Source organism: Emydura macquarii, unplaced genomic scaffold (genome assembly GCF_026122565.2).
Source record: "Emydura macquarii macquarii isolate MOO-44397 ecotype Brisbane River unplaced genomic scaffold, CSIRO-AGI_Emac_v2 contig_2897, whole genome shotgun sequence".
Lineage (NCBI taxonomy): Eukaryota > Metazoa > Chordata > Testudines > Chelidae > Emydura > Emydura macquarii.
Window position 1 is genome coordinate 35491469 of NW_027133034.1, and position 21281 is coordinate 35512749.

Genomic DNA, 21281 nt, shown 5'->3' on the forward strand with positions numbered 1-21281 from the left:
CTTTTGCAGACTAAACAAGCCCAGTTTCCTTAGCCTCTCCTCATAAGTCTTGTGCTCCAGACCCCTAATAATTTTTGTTGCCCTCCGCTGTATCTCTCCAACTTGTCTACATCCTTTTTGTAGTGGGGGGCCCAAAACTGGACACAATACTCTAAATGTGGCCTTACCAATGCCGAATAGAGGGGAATAATCACTTCCCGCGACCTGCTGGCAATGCTCCTCCTAATGCAGCCCAATATGCTATTAGCCTTCTTGACAACCAGGGCACACTGCTGACTCATATCCAGCTTTTTATCCACGGTTACCCCCAGGTCCTTTTCTGCAGAACTGCTGCCTAGCTCGTCGGTCCAACCGTCAGATATTTAGATGGTTCCTGGGCCTGTGGTTCACTTTAATGAGCCTTCATGCACATGAAAAATGCCAAATTGACAACCTGGGAGGTTGATATTTACCTAGAAATTAAATATTGCAGGCACAAGTGCAGTGCAAACTTTCCCATAATGCCCTGCCGATATTCCTCAAAACCTGTTTTCTGGCTATAAAGGTAGAACAATATCCATGGCACTTTCAAACCTTGCCTTTTCTACTAAGCCTCCCCACAAGCATGCCAGATGTCAGTGTTTAGAAGACATTTATCTACCAAGAATTAGCCCGAGACCACCAATTTATTTCATATGGATGACCAAGCAAAACAGCCAAGAGATAGTAATGATTGGTCATCTGTGTGTGTGGCTGGTTTTGCACCAGTCACCTAGAAGATGATAAACTCCATATTCCATTATTAATCATGCAGATCAGTAATATTCCAAGAATGATCTTTCATTTTTTCTACCTTCCTGCTCTAAACACATTCAATGCACTCTTATTTATCAGCAAAATTACTTTTGTATAGCTTAACAGATATGGAAAAATGATTGCACAGTATTTTATGTTGAAAAAGAATTTAAATTACAATCAAACTTTGGTCAACTTAATTATCTGAAATGCATAGAAACACGACCCATGGATGAATGCAGGACATACACACATGAAAGTAATAAACACAACATGAAACCATGAAAAATGTTGCAGAAACCTTCTAAAATAGCATGTTTTTATGAGTGATTTTAAAAATATGAAGTCTTCGCTTGTAACTCACCCAAGGTGCAGACGGTACAATAAGTGTCAAAATAAGCAAGTCACTGCAGCATTCCTCCAGAGATTGATGACATCTAGTCACATGATTTAGCAATCTAGCATAAACAACAGTTGGCAGGATCTGATGAGCTTTCTCACAGGACTCTTGTCCTGGGGCAAGTATGAAGCTCAGTGTTTGCCTCATGGCAAGCAGGTGTTTGAGCAACTTGCTGAGTTTTTCTTCAAGAGCACTCTGTAAAAACAAAAAGGTTAAGGAAAGAAATGGTAAACACTGTGAAATAAAAGGAAGTTAATTATGCTAGGTGAAAGGCCACAAGTCCTTTTTAAGCACCTGCAAGAACAACCACAAATATGCTGACATTTATAAAACAATCTCCTGGGAATTTATGGGAGATGTCAAACTCTAGGCACTCTGCCTTTTCTTTTTCTCCCCTCCAAACCATCTGTGGTAACATGTGTTGAGGGGGTATGATCTGACAAAGCACGAAACACAACAAATTGCCAGACTTTTAGCCTCTTACAACAAATATGAAAACAAAGATCAAAGCTGTCATCTAGACTGGGTTGATTGTTTGGTTTTTCTAAAGAACAGCCCAAAGCTAGTATAAAAAATAGTCAAACTTTTAAACAATCAGAGTATCAACAAAGCATGAACAAGAGCATGTTTATCTTATACCTACCACAGAATCTTCTTGTGTCCTTTTCCTGTTTAAACCTTTAGCCAGATGGACACTCAATTTATTGAACAGCATGTTTTCTTTTACTAACAAGAGATCATTTTAAAGATTGAGAACTCATTCTAGAGCAAATTACATGAAAAGAAAACACACTTAAATGGATATATACCAAGGTAAATAAGAAAATAGACAACCATATAACACCACCACCAAACACAGCAACACAACTATAGCATGCTTCCCAATTTTAAACAGAAACCACTTACATTTACAATAACCCAAGATACAAACACACTGATTCAAAATGTTATGTATATTTTATCTTAAAGTATGAACATTTTCTTATAAATTATATTTTCATCTCCTTAATAACATTTTATTCATGTCTGTTTTTCTTGGTTTTAAGTACTCATTTGATGTTTCCCATGATTGCATATGATTCAATATTTTAATCTACCACAGATATGCTCTTCCACTTCACTAAGAGAGAGACAGCTGCAATCACCAATAGAAAATTAGCTCGTTTTTGGATTCCTTCCACAAAGCAAAAAGCCTGTAAGACAGAGTTGCGCAACTAGATTCACAATCAAAACAAAGCCATATTATTCAGATTCTACTTTGATGCAAAATTTTCTAGCATTTTGCTAGAGATTGCTTGGCATTTTGCACATGTCTAAGATCAAAACTCCTTGTCATGAACACTGATGGTTAGTTCTGACTGAAAAGAAAGTTACATCAGGCCCAACAAAAGTTAAGTACTTTTCTGAGGGGACTCGACATTTGGATCTTGCCTAGTTGCTCTAGTGATTGCTCAATTTTCAGATGGGCTAGTGAACTTTTTGATGGTGCCTCACCAGTTAGTCACCTGCCCCAGATGGAACTTAGCAACAGTCCCAAGCCTAGTGTAAAAGCAACGGCCTTCTGTAGTCTGTGGCATAGTGGATCTAACATTAGGTGTCAAGCCCCCCAGCTTTCAGCAGTGCACAAGAGCTACATTACACAGCAAAATGAAAGATCTGGGGCAGTGTTAGCGGATTGAAAAATCATTACCAAAGTTATGAGTTTACTGATATAATTCTACATTTCATCATGCATAATGTGCATGGGGCTAGATTCAGTGCTGAGCTGCTTTGCACTCCACCACTGGCACAAAACAGCTCTAAAACTAGAGTGAGGCTATGTCTAAACTTCAGCACTGCAGCTACGCCACTGTAGCATTCTAGTATAGGCACTTGCTGCAGCAGTAGAAGGGAGCTTTCCACCCCTCCAAGAGGTGGTAGCTAGGTCAATGGCAGAACTCTTCTGTCGACCTAACAGTGCTATATCAGGGCTTAGATTGGCTTAACTATGCCTTTAAGGGGTGTGAATTTTCCACACTCCTGAGCAATATAATATAGTTTGGTCAACCTACGTTTTAGGTATAGACCAGGCCTCTAAGGATATGTCTACACTACAATTAGACCACTGCTTCTTAAATTCCTAACAAAATGAAAAAAAAATTCTTCTGAAACACTGGAATAATGAGAGTTGGCTCTCATGTGTCTTAAGGTTTTGTTTAATGTCCTCAGGGAAAAAGTTATTGAGCTTTACTATTTGAGCTTTTCTATTCATCTAGTTAACAAATCATTAGTGACACAATAAGTCTTTTAGATCTTCTTAACCAGCAATACTCCACTACTTAAAGTTCCGCACCAAACAGATCAAATTTGCAGTCTCAGTGACTGAGGTGGAGTCAGGGGTGGGGAGAGAAAGGAGAGGAAGGAGCGAGGAAAGACTATGCTCTACTTCTGTATGAGAAGGAACATAATGTTGCACAGGAACATAAAAATATGCTATATCTCCTATTATGAAAATTCAACATCTGAAATTGTGGCCTATTTTCAGCACACACAGGCCAGAATAAGTGAAAACCCCATTTCACTAAGTATAAATTTGCTGCTGTATTGTATATTGATGAGTTTACCATTTATACAGTAAATGTAAATTTTGGCACATTGCAGAAGACCTATTACATTCCTAAGGACTTGTCTATATTGTCCTGTGTTTCAGGCTACAGAGGGTGCACACCAAAGTGCATGCTATAACTCCCTTGAGTGGAGTGGACTCTGCTGACGCAAACTAGAAGGTTCCCACTTCCAGTTAACATAGTCCTCTTCAAACAGGACTACATTAATCCAAACTAGGCACCTTATCGTTCAAGATGCAATGTTCCCCATGGGGGAATTACAGCACAGCACTTTGGTGTAGTTATTCATACCATGTAGTCTGAACTGTGAGACAATATAGACGTAGCCTAAGTCTCATTTGCACCATGGATTTGAAAATTTTCCCACACAAGTTAATCAACTGTTGGTTGTTTGCAGCATTTGCTGACCATCTTTGTAAACACTAGCCTTTTTATTTTACTTTGAAGTCTTTCGTTTTGAAGTCAGTATATTCTGGACAGTTATGAGAAAGCCACATTAAAGGATCTCATTTTAGCATGGTTCATTTTTTTTGCATCTAATAAAGCAGTATTTCTCAAACCGGGGATCCCAACCCAAAAGGGAGTTGCAGGACTATTGTGGGGGGGCGGGGTCGCGAGAGCAGCAGCTGCTGGCCAGACCACCCAGCTCTGAAGGCAGCGCCACCAGCAGCAGCAGCTGCTGGCCAGACCACCCAGCTCTGAAGGCAGTGCCACCAGCAGCAGCAGCGCGGAAGTAAGGGTGGCATGGTATTTGCGGGGGAGGGTCATCACAGCCTGAAATATTTTCGGAGGGAGCCCCAGCAAAAAAAGTTTGAGAACCCCTGTAACAAAGTATCAAAAGCCATATGATTTAATGATTGTTCACTTCTGAATTTACAGCTCCTTTATACACAAAAGAGCATTAAAGACTATAGGCCTGACGTTTAACAGATTAAGAACAATATATGCATTAAAGAACAACAAAGGTTCTGTATTGCTACATAAATGTATTATATGCCCAACGCATGCACTTCTGACTACCAAACCAGTAGGAAAAGGTAGCTAACTCAAGCCTGCTTTGATTAGTGGTACAGAATAATTTTCAAGAGGCCTCTGAAGCGACATCAGTCAGTGTTAGTTCATATACTTGTCTGTCTTCTCTTTAGATGAGGCAATCTATTATAATATGACACCATCAGAAACGAAGAAAGTGCAAGGTAGTAATGAACCCATCATCTAGTACTACAACAGAGCCAAGTAGCTCCAACTTGTTAAAGTCTTCTTCCTAGACTTGCTGCACCACAAAGGACTCATTCGGTTACACAGTTGAAGCCCACACACTTTAGTCAGATTTTTTTTTTATTTATTTCACCACATCACTTCAAATGCTGTTAATTGCTGATCAATTAACACTATTTGCATATCTGACAAGTAAATAATCTTTCTGTTTAGTTAATTTTTATATAAATATACCTTGAATTTAATTTGATATCTCTACTTATCTTTAAACTAAGCACAGTGACCGTCATTACATACGTGAACCGTGCTTTGCCTTTTACAATTGAAATACAAGTGTGCATTTGCAATTTACATATTAATGATGTTATGCTTAAAGGAAGCATAACTAGGAATCTTTAATAATACATAGAGAAAGATAATTACTATTTACCAACAATGTGTAAGTGCTCTACAGACAGGTATAAAGATAAGATCCCTGCCCCAACGATCTTACAATCTAAATAAACAATGAATGAATGAAGCACAGGGATGAACAATAAGATATCATGACAAACTGATTAAACAGTGAAGTTTTGCAAACATCTTGTTAATGCCACAACTTTACCGGTTATATTTTTCTCTTTAGAGAAGGAGGAAAGAACTTTAGTCATCTAATTGGTTAATACTTCTCTGGGGAGAGGACTAATGATGATAGCTTTTGGGGGGGAGTTTTCAGGAGGGACTTAACCGAGAAGAGAGTTGATAGTGGGGTCCTGGTCCATGACTAGCGCTCCTAGTCACTACAGAAATACAAATAAATAAATAAATAAATGGGGGGGGGGGGGGGGGAAGACCAGGGCAGAACATGGCTCAGCTACAGAGACTTCATGGAAGAAATCAAGATGACAAGAGTGGGAGAAAGATGCAAAAGGAGAGCGATAAAACACATTTTGATGCTAAGCAGTTCTCAATTATTAAAAAACATCTATCAAACAACATTGGAGTTACCAAACTCTGGATCAAAGACATATTTGAAATTGACTACAGCTGAGAGAATAGTACAAAAAAGTATTCAAAACTATTTGTACACATAACATCCATTAATTCACATGGATGATATTAGAGATCCTTTTCATTCATATTGCACTTAAATTAATGAAATGTCAGGACATAACAGGTACACAGCAGAAGATGCACATGTCTCCTGGATATAGAGTAGTATCAAAACCAGTCAACAGAGTCACTCTCCTTTATAAAACGTCAAAGTATAGTTTTCTAAATAGAAAGTATGTGTTGAACATTCAATACAATGGTGAGATATAAATTAAAGAACTAACCAAAATAAATGGAAAAAAGTTACCATTATTAGACCTTTCACAAATGGCTCACAGTAACTCTCCATATGATTCTGGGATGTGACCTTTTCAAGCATTAATTAAAAATGTTTAATGCTCCAAGAATGCAAATACATATTTGTCATTGCCCTTAGCATGGTGCATTATAAACTCATTATCTAAGCAAAGTGAATTTTCATATTGAAGGTTTAATTGCAGGACTTGTTGCATATACATTAATATGCAATGCAAAACCTTCTCAGCAGGTGCTCTACGTGATGAAGTGATTTTCATGAATAATTCATCATGAAAAGCACTTCTACTAAGATACAATTTGCAATAATGTTTTTCAAGTGAGATCAGTGAAAATCAGGAGCTGTCATTGCCAATTTGTTTCAGTTCAGATTAAAAAGGTCACACCCTTGACACACAAGGGAAGTTAGAAATGCCCTTTTCTTCTTTTACATGTCAGCATCATATTTTTTCTACACTTTCCATTCCAACACTGAGAAGGTAGATATTTCAAGACTTAATAAAAACAGTGACTTTGGAAATGAGATTTTTTTATATCAGATTTCAATAAATACATTTTCCATATCTGTCAATCAACCAGGTTTTCTGCAACAGGCAAGATAACAGTGTACTATAATTATATAGATATAAATATTTATATATCCCATTCCAAATCTTTTAAATCGGTAAGCTATATCACCTCAACCCTACAAAGCAACAAATTAGATAAGAAAAAATTCTTTATGCAATATTTTAAAACTCTCCCACAAAGTGGGGTTTGTTTCTTCATATCCCAGTTGATTGTAAATATTAATGCAGCACATACCAAAAATTATAGATATTTATTTATTTTGCATCTTACATGTTCTATTCATTTTAAAGAATGTGAACCATTAGAATTTTGAAACTTTTATGTTTTCTTTACATCATTTTAGTTTCTTGAGGAAAAATCTCATTACAAGACTATGATATGGTCTCAGTGTATCCAGAATTGCTAACTCATACATAATTCTGCAGTTTTAAATATACCTGCTGACATGTTTTCTCAACATCTTTATTTAAGCTACTTTGGATATGTATACTCAACTTCATATTGCCAACATATCTGGAAATATTTCTTGTTTTAAACACTTCACAGCACTTTCTGCTATAACGTACTTTGTATGTTAATTATTAGAATATTACTAACACATGTATATATTCATATGATGTAAAGTTTAAATACTTTTAATGTGTAATGATTTTTCCTGAAACTTTTATGTTAAAAATATTCTGACTGGTGTGTCTTCTCATAATGGAATATTCATCTGTCCAGAGATACTAACGAGAGTTGAAAAAGTCAGGCACAACTGCAGTATTCTTCTGCATCCAAATCAGGTATTTGCAAGTATAAATGACCAGCTTTGCAACTAAGCAGCAACTACTCATGAAAACACCCGACTTTCATGCACATTCACAGACACCACATACATAAACTGGGCACATAATGGCACACAAATTTTTTCAAGTATTGTTGTGAAAACCAATCCCTAAAACCTCCTAATAAACCAGCCTGAAGTGTTACAATCGATAAATGAAACATTTAAAAATAACGAATATTGAAATATCAACTCAACTGCATAAACATAGCAGTCAGTAGAAGAGAAAGGAAGGGCCTGCTGCACTAATGGACATTCCAGTATGTGAAGACTAAGGCCACGTCTACACTGCAGCACTAATTCGAATTAGCTTAATTCTACTTTCAGCAGCCAATTTATATAAATCGCAGCAGACTGTACACACTACGCTGTTTGCTCTGGTCTCTTGCATTCACACTGGCCAGCCTTAAGTCAAATTAGAAAGCAGTGCAATGTGGGTAGCTATCCCACAGTGCAACTAGCCACGGTGGCTGTTGTGATGAGTGTCATTGTCCCAGGATGTAGCGCTGCTTCCCCCCTACATCCCTGCCCCCCCCCAAAAAAACAGGAAAAGGATTTTCGCTCTGTTTTTTTACTCCCTGCAATCACCATTGCTGCAGAGACATGGAGCCAGCTCAACTCTACACTCTAATTGTGAGCATGACAAATACATCGCGGCTTATCATGGAGTACTTTAGAAATAGAGCAAGAAGGCGAAGCAGATACTACATGCAGGGGGGGCATTGGTGGGACACACATCCCCATCTTAGCGCCTGCACATCTGGCAACCGAAGAACTGCAAGGGGTACTTTTCAGTGGTCCTGCAGGGGCTTGTGGATCACAGGGTCGTTTCACAGACATCAGTGTGGGGTTGTCTGGGAAGGTGCATGACAGTCATGTATTACGTAACTTGGGGCTGTTCCGTAAGATGAAGGTGGGAACTTTCTTCCCCGACCAAAACATTCGATCGGGGGTTTGGAAATGCCCATAGTGATCCTGGAGGATCCTGCTTATCCCTTGCCCCATTAGCTAATGAAGCCATACACCGGTCACCTTGACAGTGACAAGGAGTGTTTTAATAAGAGGTTAAGCAGTTGCAGAATGGTTGTAGAATGTGCCTTTGGGCATTTAAAGGGTAGATGGAGGAATCTCCTCACTAGGTTGGACATGAGTGAGAAGTACCTCCCTTCTGTGATATCTGCTTACTGTGTTCTTCGTAATGTGTGTGAAGCGAAGGAGTCCTCCTCATTGTTTTTGGACTGTGAACTAGCAGAGGTATAGATGCTGTGGGAAGGCATCATGGTGGGATCGCCCCCCAGAATAACATGCACCTCATCATAGAACCTGCATGTTTTGGGAGAGGAGCCCGAGCAGCTGTTAGTGTCCCTAGTTTTCTGATACGACTGGCGCAGCTCCTTGAACTTCACTCAGCACTGCTGAGCGTCCCTCTGGTGTCCCTTCTTCAGCATGCCCTGTGATATCTTACCATATATGTCCAGATTCCTTTTGCTGACTCTGAGCTGAGCCAAAACGGACTCCTCTCCCTACAGCCCAATGAGGTCTAAGACCTCTGGTCGACTCCATGCAGGAGCACGTTTGGGCTTTGCAGTAGACATGCTGAGAACAGTGGCAAAGCTCTCCCAACGCTGGCAGCAAGCACAGGAAATGGAAATTCAAATGTCCCTCAAGCCCCAGGAGAGGGGACTTTTCCTGCTTCCATGACCACAGAGCAGCACAGTGCGACTGTGCAGAGCGGTCAAAGTGGGGCATTTTGGGATACAGTCTGGAGGTCAATTAATTCGATTTAAGACTCTTTGCGTCTACACTGATGCTAATTCGATTTAACTAATTCGAATTAGACGCTACACCACTTGCAGAGGTGGTCTTATTAGGTTGATTTTACAGGCACCTTAATTCGAATTAACAGTGGCATCAGTGTAGACACGGGTGTAATACATTTGAATTAAGGGATCTTAAATCGACCTAAGTCGCCAGTGTAGACAAGGCCTAATAAAATACTCTCATATTCTATGTGTGAAATCCTAGCCCCATGGTAATCAATAGGAGTTTGCCAATGACTTTCATGGGGCAGGATTTCATCCTCTCTCTCTCAGCTCAAAGGTACTAAAGAAAGATAGCAAGTAGTAGAAAAACCTGGAAGATCTAGAAAAGTGGAGGGAAGGAAGAACAAAGCGCTAGTTTGTTGCTGTGGTCTTTCGGTACTATGTGGTTGGGTTTTTTGTTTGTTTTGGTGTTTTGACTGGGCGTGGGGCGGCTAAAGTAGACATGGGGTAGTCTCAGTAGAAAATCTGGGCCTTTTTTCTTTTGGAATATTACATCATTTTAAGCATAATTTGACCTATTTTATATTCTTAAATTTTCATAATTTAATCTGATACTAATTTAACTGATTTTATTTTCTTCTGAACCAGTCATTCTGGGCAAATTCCAGTGTAGCTAAAGAAAATTAATTCCAAAGGCTTCAGAATGGAGGAAGCCAGCTCAGTACTCAATAGGGGGCTTTAATTTTAAGAAGATTTTTATTTAGGCATGTCTGAGGATTTTGTTTTCAGGATTCTGAAATCACTATCATTATATAGAATGAGTCTGTCCAGTCTGTTTGGATTAACAGTCTCTCTCAGGATACAGAAAGGAATCAGATTATGAAATTACCCCCACTCACTTCCCTCCCCCACTGGAGATAATATTTAAAAGAATGCTAGTTTTTGCATTATTCTCAAATGCTTTTTGTCTTCCTTTTCCTTGGGGAAGGAAACCGAGGAAGATAGGGATATATTAGAATAGTCATTAATAGAATCTTCAAGCTCTGTCTATGGTCTTATACTGCACCCATCATTGTGGTGGCCAAGCACCCCCCAAAAATGGTTTCTTAAGTGAAACAAGAGGAAGAGATGGTCTAAGAAAGAGGCTTTGACATACTTCTCCTTGCCATATGAGTTCCCCCTATTGCTGATTAAAAGTGCTTCACAATGAAAGAAAATATTGCCTATATGTCTCTGGTTTAATAGATGTTTCTTGAGAAGCAGAGGGAGTGGGAGAAGCAAATTTGAAAGAAGAAATGAAATGGAGGAACCAAAAGGCAGGAAACCATGTAAATGGGGAAGGCAGCAGCACTGACATGCTGGATTAGCTGGCTGAGAATCTGCCATGGGGGAGATTTTACCTATGCCATCTGGTAATATAGAGACCAGTATGCATGATGCCAATAGACGGGAGGCCACATGCATGCCTTGCAAGGCCTATGATCTTCTGTCCCCTCAGCCACCAGGCTCCCAGAATACTGCTAGGTTCCTGCGAGGCAAGGATGTCTGACTGCTTCTGTTTAAAAACAAAGCCAGTACTGCAGAAGGCTCATGACTAGACTACAGCTGAAATTGCCACTTTCCATCATTGCTGGTAGTTCAAAGGAAGTCTGCAGTTTTGGTTGTTGTCTGCAGGAAAATCCATGGAGAGAGGTTGAAAAAAGCAGATATACAGGAGAGAGTTGCTCTAGGGAACTGTCTCCATTACAAAACTACACCAGTTTTCACCTCCTTCCTGCGGCTATAAATCCTAAAGTGAACTAAAGGGAAAGCTTCCCTTCTGGAAGACAGTGCCAGAAAGCTGCCTTTGCAGCAAACAGAAGAATAATAGTAGGACTACAATGGAAAAAGGATTTAAAAGTCAAGTTTTAAGAAGAGCTGCCTTTGTGGATGTAGCCTCATCTCACTAGAATCTCTGGGCTGCTGGGTGCCATGCACATGAAAGCATCTATATCTCAACATCATGAGTCTAATGATTTTCAAAATTATAAGAACAAAGTGAACATCCTGAATTAAATAAAGCATGTCCATAAAACAATTTCTACCCGCACAGAATAAAGAAATTAAATGGGACATTTGTTATATTTGCATTTCACAGCACTTGTAGAAACAATTTACAGCATCTTTCTCCAATCCTTAGCACGTGTGCGAGAATATTTCTTCAGAGATTTGACAAAAATGTAAACTTATGTAAAATGACAAATGCAATTAGTTCAGACTTTACTGGTGCATATAATTCAGCACTAAATGGGACTTTTTTTGTTTTTTCTTGCAAGTCCATAATTTGATAAAGCCATGATGTAAGAATACCTACAGTGCACAATGTAGTTCTTAACTCAAGCAACTCAGAGCTGCATGAAATGCAGAGCCAGAATAGCAGCTGAGGGACAAAATATGCTTGAAGTCCTTTGCTACTGGCTCTTTGGAAGTCTCTTAAATTATTTATGAGTCATTGAATCTTTAGAGAATTCATTTTTATCTACATAATGGTCCTTGTAATAACTAAACTATAAGGACTAAAAGCAGTGACAAAGTCGGCAGAATGAGTTCATACAGTAGTAAGATAAAAGGTTGACCATGCTAGGTCTGGATGCATATGAAGCCTAAATAAGCATAAGAAAAGAAAGTCCTTCTAGGTCTTAGGTAAAATGGCACAGAAACTTGGAAGTTTCCATGATCTGTCTGATCTATATTCTAACCTATAAATCAACATAAAATATATTAAAACAATTTTTTCTTGAAATACAAGGTGTGTGGTTTTTTAAATTCATTTTCCTTCACTTCACTGCTTTTCTTTTACACTGTGTACCATCCCATTTTCCTCAAGACCCCCTTTATTTTCCATTTGTCTGTGCCAGACTCAAGTTGTATTCCTGGCTCTGCCATTAGTCTGCTGGGTGACCTTGGCCAAATCACTTCACTTCTCTGTGCCTCCATTTCCCCACCTGTAAAATGGGGATAATGGCACTTACTTCCTTTGTAAAACATTTTGAGAGCAGCAAATGAAAAGTGTTATATAAGAACAAGATATCATCATCATCATCAAAGACACTTCTTCAAAGTCTCCATCAATGGTTCCTCTTTTACAGCTTCTATCTATGTTGGTGTTCCTTACAGTATTGTCTTTAGTCCCTTCCTTTTCCCCCTTTTCCTTGGCAACCTCATGCACTCTCAGCATATCAGCTACTACATTTATTACCTCTCTACTTCATCTTTCTTCTCCCTAGTCTTGACTTTCATTTTCTCCCAAAGGAAATATGCTAAACACTGAACTTTTTTTTCTAAAATCCTCTCATCTTCCCTACATTAACACTTCCATTCTATTTCCCACAATCTGTGCTTTTAAATTATTTTCTGTCTTTTTCACACAATAGCAAGCTCTCAGGAAATCCATTTTCTTCTTCCACTTTAACGTCTCTCTGTTTCCATTGCTGAAAGCCTGATTCATACCTTGTATGACACATCATCACTGAATGCCTCCTTAATGGCTCCATTCTTGTCACATCATCTCTGTTCAGTCGATCCAAAGTACTGCTGCCAAAATAGTCTTCTCTCCCTGCTGCTCCAATCATGTCACTGCCTCTCAAGAGGAAAGGGCCACCGGTGTCCTGCATCAAGTTCAAATACCTCATCCTTTCCCTTGAAGACTACCCACAGATCAGCTCTATTTTCCACCACTTCCTATTCATACCATGCACTCTACTCAGTTTTCTCCTTAGTTTTCCCTCTGCTTCCTTCTATCACTTGTGTCTTCATGTCCCCTCTTGCTTCCGAGAATAACCTTCCGAGAATAACCTTCCTCTTCAAGTGAGCCAACCAATCTCACTCTTCTCCTTCAAACACTCTTGCAACCACATTTCTGTCACTACTCTCAGCTCCAGTGTGATCTGCTCCCTCTCTTTTGCCTTATCCTTCTGTACTCGCCCTCCTGTTAAAAAGATTGGGGACAGAAACAAACTAAATTATTTCAATACTTTATAAGCAACATTTTCTATACAGCAACAACAACAAAGCCACCTACCTCTTGAAGAACAATTTCCTTTCCCCTTTATTTCCCTTGTTTATCTTCTTTTCAACCCACACCCAGTGCGTATTATAATCTTTCATTGTCTATCTAATTCAGATGGTAAGCATGTTGGATCAGAGATAGTGTCCTCATTCTTGTTTGGAAAGTGTCATACACACCACAGTGCAGTATACAAATTAATAATGCAGACACTTAAGGTCTAACCATGGCTTTAAAAATTGCATGCTGTCTGAATGTGGGAGCAAAAGCAATCTCCCTGATGGAGCATTGCAACTCCCTGCAGACTGGAAGCAGGTGCTGGGTGAAGGAGGGAAACAACATAGATTCACTAGTGAAGTCTGGTATTTAGATTTTTGCACAGAGTTGAACGTGGGGGGGAAAACCCCATATAAGCAGCAGTAGTGGATTGGAGCTATAATAGCAGCTAAAGGACAGCTGCAGTCACACCCCATCCATTAGGGTCTGAGAACTTTGTTTCTAAAGCCCTTGTACTCAAGTTTTCCCATTTCCCAGATTTTGTCCCAATAAGAGGCATAAAACATCAAGACAAATGCTCATCAATTCAACATTTATTAGAAATTTAAGAAACAAATGAGTGAAGAAGCTCATGTAAAATTAAAGCTTGAGCAATAGAAATTCAGTCCCAATATTTCTGATTTTAAGTTCTTACCAGATATCGTAGGTTTAAGTTTTCTATCTTCCCATAGCAAAGGTCTATGAGGGTCATAGGTTGTTTTTCCAGGTTTCTTCCTGATATTATCCACGATAATGCAAGATTCTCCTTACTAGTTGCCTAAGAAGAGGACAGAAAAAGAAAACCTATGTAATTGTTTATTTTAACCAATTAAGATCATGTGTCGGTAGCTAGAGTTAATTATGTATGTCATCCCAAAATTATGGAATGGAGTGATAGTTTGGATAAAAATTATAATATACTGTACCACACAAAAATATAATATACTGTACCACACTTTTTGCTTAATTAGTTATTCAACACACCAAAGAAAAAAACAAAAGCAGTTGACACCAACAAAAAAAACCACCTCACTTTAATGATGAACTTGAATGCTTGTTTGTGTCATTTATTTTAATGGAACATTTCAGAAGATGGGAAATCAATTAAAAGTATTAATAACTGGTATCCCCAATGCTAAAATCCCCAGTGCTAAAAATATGAAGAAGTCAACAAGACTCAGAGTGGGTTTGGGCTTTTTTTTCCCCCCACTATCAGGAATATCAGCCAGGACTATGAAAATTTAGCAGACCGAAGTGTAGCAGTTTTCACAGGCCATTTCACAAACTTGACTCCCCTATCTGTAAAATGGGGATGGTGACCCTTACTCACCTTTGTAAAGTACTTTGTGATCTATAGACAAGAAGTTCTATACACGCCTACAATATCATTATTATTATTATTATTATAGGATCCAAGGCACCCTAACTAAGGGGGATGGCGCCTACTTCCCTCCTTTTCAGGGAGTTGCTTCCCTAATTTAAAGTCTTTTCAAGGGTGGAAAAAGAAATGGCTTAATCCTAGTTTTATCCCCAGAGGGCAGAAGGAGTTGGGAAAATTCCTTCTGCCAGTAGCTCACTCATTGAGCACAGGCAAAAGGGTCTCTTAACATTGGAGGACCCTTTCCTCTAAAGTCTGAATGGAACCCAAGATTCCTAAGTCTCACCATTTTTTTTGCTGTCAGCAAATATTAATAAATCCCATTACCAAAGTATGTGTCTTGTCTCCCTCTACATGCTAGTCCACACAGAGGATGACAGCCTACTACTGCTATCAGTTACACCATTAGCTCAAATGACAGAGATTTGCGCTGAGAATAGAAGTTACCCTACAGTAAATGTGGTTCTTCGAGGTATTACAGTCAGTGTGGATCCCACTGTAAGCACACATGTGACTTGTGCATGAGACTGGAGGGTTTTTTTTTTTAAACTAGCAGTGTCCATCAGGGCTGTGCCTCCTCCTGCTCCCTGGCGAGGGCATAAAGAATGGGATAGCTGCATCCCTCCCTCAGTTCCCTTGCAATTCAAAGCCCAGGTTGCTCAGCACCCAAAGCAGAGATGGAGAGCAGGGTGTGGGATCTGTGTTGAGTATCACATCTCAAAGAACCACAGTTACTGTAGGGTAAGTAGCAACCATACTTCCTTCTTAGAGTATGTGTGGCAGTGTGAATCCTTCTATAAGTGACTGGTAGAATATCACCCTTGGACAGTGAGAATGAGGAGTTCCACCTGTATCATTCAAACAGTACACTGAAGTACTGCTCGACTAAAATTGGCATCCAGTCCATCTGCCATCTTAAGTTCTTAATGCTTAGCAAAGATCAGCAGATTGCCATGGGGTTGCCATGAAAATCTCAGAGATCAATTATCTATCCCTGGCAATTTTTAAATCAAGATTGGATGTTTCTCTAAAAGATTTGCTCTAGTTCAAACAGGAATTAATTCAGGGACATTCTGTGGCCTGTATTATACAAGAGGTCAGACTAGATTAACACAATGGTCCCTTTTGGCAATGACTGAGGATCTGGGTGCAGTTTCTGACCTTGGTTCTGAGATACTGTATTATGTCCAGTCTGGTCAGGAGGTATATGGACATCTGTAACAGAACTGTTGTGATTACCCTATTTGTAGGGTGAGTAAAAGTTCATAAAATGTCACAATAACCTATAACAACTAATGTTGATGGGAAAATGTGCAAAAAGGAGATGAAAGACTGAATTAGTTCAAATAAAAAGGCCTACTAATGTAACTGAAGGACTGTGTTAAGATCATTCCTGGTAAACAAGAGAAGTATGGGATCAAAAATCAGTGAGGTTGGAAATTAGGCCTAACTGGTGGACAAAATAATGAGGGGATGGGCTATTCCGTCCATCACTCCCTTAAAGAAGAGACTTTAAGAGAAAAATTGGCAACAATAATTGAGCTTCACCATTATGACTGCCAGCCCCATCCCTACCATCACCAGGGACCCTGGACATTCTTCATCCTGATCCTGAAATATGTTCTGACTCAACCAGGCCATAGACAGGAAGCAAGATGACATCACCACCTCTGGCTGAATCCCAAACACCACCTGAGATGTGAGACTCTCTCTCTCTCTCCCCCCTCCCATATGTCACTTTCCTTCCCTACTTTATTTTTTCACTTTCCTAGCTCTCTCTTTTTTCTTTCTGTCTAAAAAGAGTCTGGCCTAGTAAATTTTGCAACAGAGCTGTACATCTCTGACCAGAGAGGCAGCTAAAAGCAATGCCCTAAACAGCCCTATGCTGGTACAAGTTGGCCAGGTCTCGAGGTGGCTGATAAGACCAGGTGCTGTGCCCATGTTTTTCCAACAGCGAGGTTGCAAGTAAAAGTCAAAACACCAGAGACAGAAGATGCATTTTTTCTCTTTGCTTTTATTGTCTCTCCTTTTGTGCATGTTTATTTCGTTGTGTCTTCTTAGGAAATGGGATCGTACAACAACAGCAATAACAACAGCTCTAGTCCATTTTAACTAACTTCTTCTCTTTTCTCCAAAAACAACAGTTATTACCACCTTTTGTACCATCTAACAGACTGTCACACAGAGGTGGGGATATTTCTTAAAAAAACTCCCTCTAACTAAAGGGAAAGGGAACAAAGGAGGTTGTGAAAATGAAAGCCTTATTTAATACTCTACATTTCAAATGCTTTAACTATTTTTCCTTCTTTTTCTGTATCTTTAATAAAAGGTTTTTTTAAAATTAATGCTGTGTTTGCCATGGTATATAGCAAGCTGAGGTCTCTCTGTAAAACCATTACATGTTGGACAGTGACTGGATGATGGTAAGATCTTTGACTCTTTGGGCCCACATATTCCACCTAAATTAATATATGAGGTCCAACAGCCAAAACTGCCTCAGTCAGTTAAGGGCTACCATGATGATCGACGCCTTGCCCATCTGCTCTTGGATACTATCCTGGGGATCAGGGGAATTGGTGGGAAAGCATATAGGAGTCCTTGAGACCATCAAAGGAGAAAAATATCCAATGGGGAGCCTGGGCTCATGCCTCCTCAGGAGCAGAAGCACACACACTTGGTGTTGTCCTCAATGGTGAACCAGTATCTGACAGGAGTTCTCCACTGATAGAATATTGAGTCTAGGATGGATCTCTGCAGTGACCACTTACAGTTGGTCAGTGGATGTCTGCTCCAGAGATCCAAAGAGAAGACAGGCAGATGAACAGTCTGATTCAGGTGAAATGCAGAAGGGACCTTAGTGATAAACTTGGGATGCAGCCCCAAGGACACCTTATCCTTGTGAAAAATCATGTGAGTTGGATCCACCACAAGGGCCCTTAGCTCACCCATTTTTCTAGCAGAAGTAATTGCTGTGAGGAAGGCAACTTCCATTGACAAGAGGCCAAGGAATGGTCCATAAATTCTGAGAGTACCAAGTTCAGGTCCCACTTAGGGGCTGCTTTTAATACCAGAGGGAATATTCTGATAATGCCTTTTAGGAATCTCATTGTTGTAGGGTGGGTGAAAATACAACAGTTCTCCCCCACAGCATTAATGGATGTTAAATGCACATATTAAACTAATGGAGAAGCCCAATGTCTTCAAAAAGAGAAGATAGTCCAGAATAAGGGGATCCCCAGATTCCTCTGGAGGTAAGAAGCACTGCTGACACCAAATAGAGAATCGCTTCCATTTGGCAGCGTAGCACTTCCATGTAGAGGATTTCCTATTACTGATAAGGATGGGTTGGGACCTCTTCTGAACAAAATCTCTCTGTTTGTTGTCCATCCAAAAGCCAGGCCACCAGATGGAGGCATGCTGGGTTAGGATGGTTGTTCCTACCTCTATTCTGAGAAGTAAACCTGGATATGGCTGTAGATATATGCATGGGCAAGAGGCCAGCTGTAGGACAGTGGTGAACCATAACTGCCTTTGCCACCAAGTTTCTATCAGGATTTCTGTTGCTGTCCTGTCTGATCTTGTTGAGGATGTGAGATAATCAAAGAATGGGAGGGAAAGTGTACATCGGTGGCCCATATTACCACACAAAGAAGGCATCCCTGCTGGAACTGTGCCCCTGGGCAGCTCGAGAGCAAAGATGATCCAAGATGGGAATTCCCACTGTTCAGACATATGCTGCATTACTGAAAAATGGTGCTCCCTCTTGTGTTCCTAATGAAAATGCCTGCTGACGCTGTTCACTACAGAGTTCATTACTCCTGGTAGGGGGTCCTATTGAGAGGATAACACATGTATGGATGTACCAGTTCCAGAGCTTCATCACTTCTCTGCAGAGTGGGGTAGACCCTATACCCCTTGTTTGTTTATATAATCAATAGCGGTTATACTGTCCAACTTGATCTGGGCATATATAGACCAGAAAAAGGGCAGGAACATCTTGCATGCTTTAATGTACCACCCAAAGCTTGAGAAGATTTGATACATAGTGTGGATTTCTGCAGACTCCAGGAATGCTGAGCTGCGTAGTCGTCCAGATGTGCCCCTCATCCAAGTCGCGAGGCATCCATAATGAGTGTCTTTGTGAGCTGAGGGTGAACAAATTGAACTCCTATGCAGACATTATCCTTCGTTTCTCAGCAGGTGAATGATGTCAGGACCCAGTGTGCAAGCAATAGTCACTTCTCCTGGGAGTCTCTGCTTGGAGCATAGACTGTACTTAACCCTGCCTGGAGATACTTAAAGCCTTGCGAAAAGTGTCACATAGGTGGATGAGGCAACATGGCCCTGCAGGACCAGGCAGGATCAGACTGATGTCTGGGGTCTGAGTCAAAGTCGGGTAACAAGGTCCCTCATCACAAGGAGTCTGTCATGCGGTTAATAGGCTTTATCTATAACCAGGTTCAGACTTGGTCAGTAAACTATATCCTGGGCAGAAAGGGGTCTCATGAAGAGTTTCATTACGTGTCTGTGTAGTCTTAACACCCAAAACTGAATGAACAGCAGATATCACACTTTGAGGGAATGTGTAATTCCCTGAGGTGGTACAGGCAACTCTCATGTAGATCTCTCATGGAGAAGCTTGAAACCTGGGGTCCTGGTGCCCCAAATGGCAGGAGGGAACGACAGGGGGGATGGAATTCCCAAAGTCTCTAAACTAAGCCTTAACTAAGCTGACTATCCAAGATAAAAACTATTTACAAGTTATTTATGGTTGAAATTCAAGCAGAACACTGAAGGCTACTAACACAGAGGGGCTCTGTCTCAGACCACAAGCAGTAGAAAGGAATTGGAGAGACAGTCAGTCTGCATTGCCCCTTATGCCATTGCTTCAGAGCACAAGGAGGTGAAGGGCATAGGTGTGTACCAATGGACACTGCTATTGAACAGATTCTAGTCTTGGACTCATGAAGTCTCTCTTTTTTTAAATGAAAATTAAAAAAAGAATAAAGACAGAAAGAATCCTGTGAATTTGACTCAAACTGTTGGGGCTGGTGAAATATTTGGGCTGACAGTCTTTTGAGCTGTACCTGCCTTGTGTATGCAGTGTGTTCAAAAAAGCAAATCTGGAATAAGTCCAAAGACTCAAAATTTAGGTTTGTATTAATGCTGCTGTAGCGTGCTGAAGTTTTCATAACTTTATGCTTCATTTTGTTTTCTCTTTTCAAAATGTACATAGACTATAATTATTGTAAGTGAAAATAAAAATGTCCACTACCAAAAATTCATAATTGTACCCAAAAAACATTTTATGGAAAACAATTGACAGAGATTTTTACAGCAAAATTGATTAACCATAATTTTGCCACAATTACAAGCATTATGTATACGGTTATTATGCCAAGTTCTCAAAGCACATAGACTTATTAATGATGATGGGAATACAAAATTCTAACACTCTAATGCTTGCACCTGACCCCTTCAATTAACCGACTGCCTGCATTTAAAAAAACATCTGATATATGAGCACCATGTATATCTCTCCATTTTTGAATATACATCAAATTGGTTATGAATGGACAGTTTTAAAGCAGGACACATGGCTCAGTTGTGGCTCTTGATGAAAAACCAGTTTCTCTCATATGCATAGTTGAGCCACCGAATTAATAGTAAGCACACACATGTAACATGCTGAATGTCCAAATAGAGAAGGAAAACAACACAAAGCCAGATGTGCAAATTTTCACCCTCCAGAAATCCTAGAAGAATGTTTTTAGAACAATGCAGGTTAAATGTCATTCGTCTGGACTGAATAGCAATGCTATCTCTGAAATGAATTTCATCATTAATTTATATTGTTTCCTTTAGGCTGTATTTCTATGAGGACAGAAAAAGAATAAGAAGGATCTGAAATGGTTCTAAATTTTAGGCTAGCCTATTTCATTATTGCCCATTTTTAAATTAAGAAGATAAATAAAAATGATCCAGGAAAATAAGACAGTTCTTTTATTATCTTGAACATGAAGATTTATTTTCATATCTATTTCCTGTGGGCCTGATTTTCAGAAGTGCTGGCCCCCACAAAGCTATCACTGACAAGATAGTTTTAATTTATATTGCAATATGCAGTTTAGGGGGTGTGTCTTACTGTTTATCATTAGGGCATAAATTCATAAATGGTGAAGTTGCTCAGGTGCTTAGGAAACTGTAGTGGCCAACCATCACTTTACCATTGACATCTGTACTAAACATGCAATTCTGAGATCAATTCTAATGATTTGAACAGAATTATGACCTAATTTTATTAAACTTCTTTATACA

The 21281-nt window shown here is 39.6% G+C and overlaps 1 protein-coding gene across 1 annotated transcript in view; it reads right to left on the bottom strand.

The window, feature by feature from the left end:
- LOC137167048 (uncharacterized) overlaps positions 1-21281 on the bottom strand; it is a 170153-nt gene that overhangs the window by 73551 nt on the left and 75321 nt on the right. The window contains exons 7-8 of the mRNA XM_067569006.1: positions 14241-14363; positions 1139-1369 (exon numbers count right to left, since the gene is read on the bottom strand). Coding sequence (XP_067425107.1) covers positions 1139-1369; positions 14241-14363 — 354 coding nt within the window. The remainder of the gene's footprint in view (positions 1-1138; positions 1370-14240; positions 14364-21281) is intronic.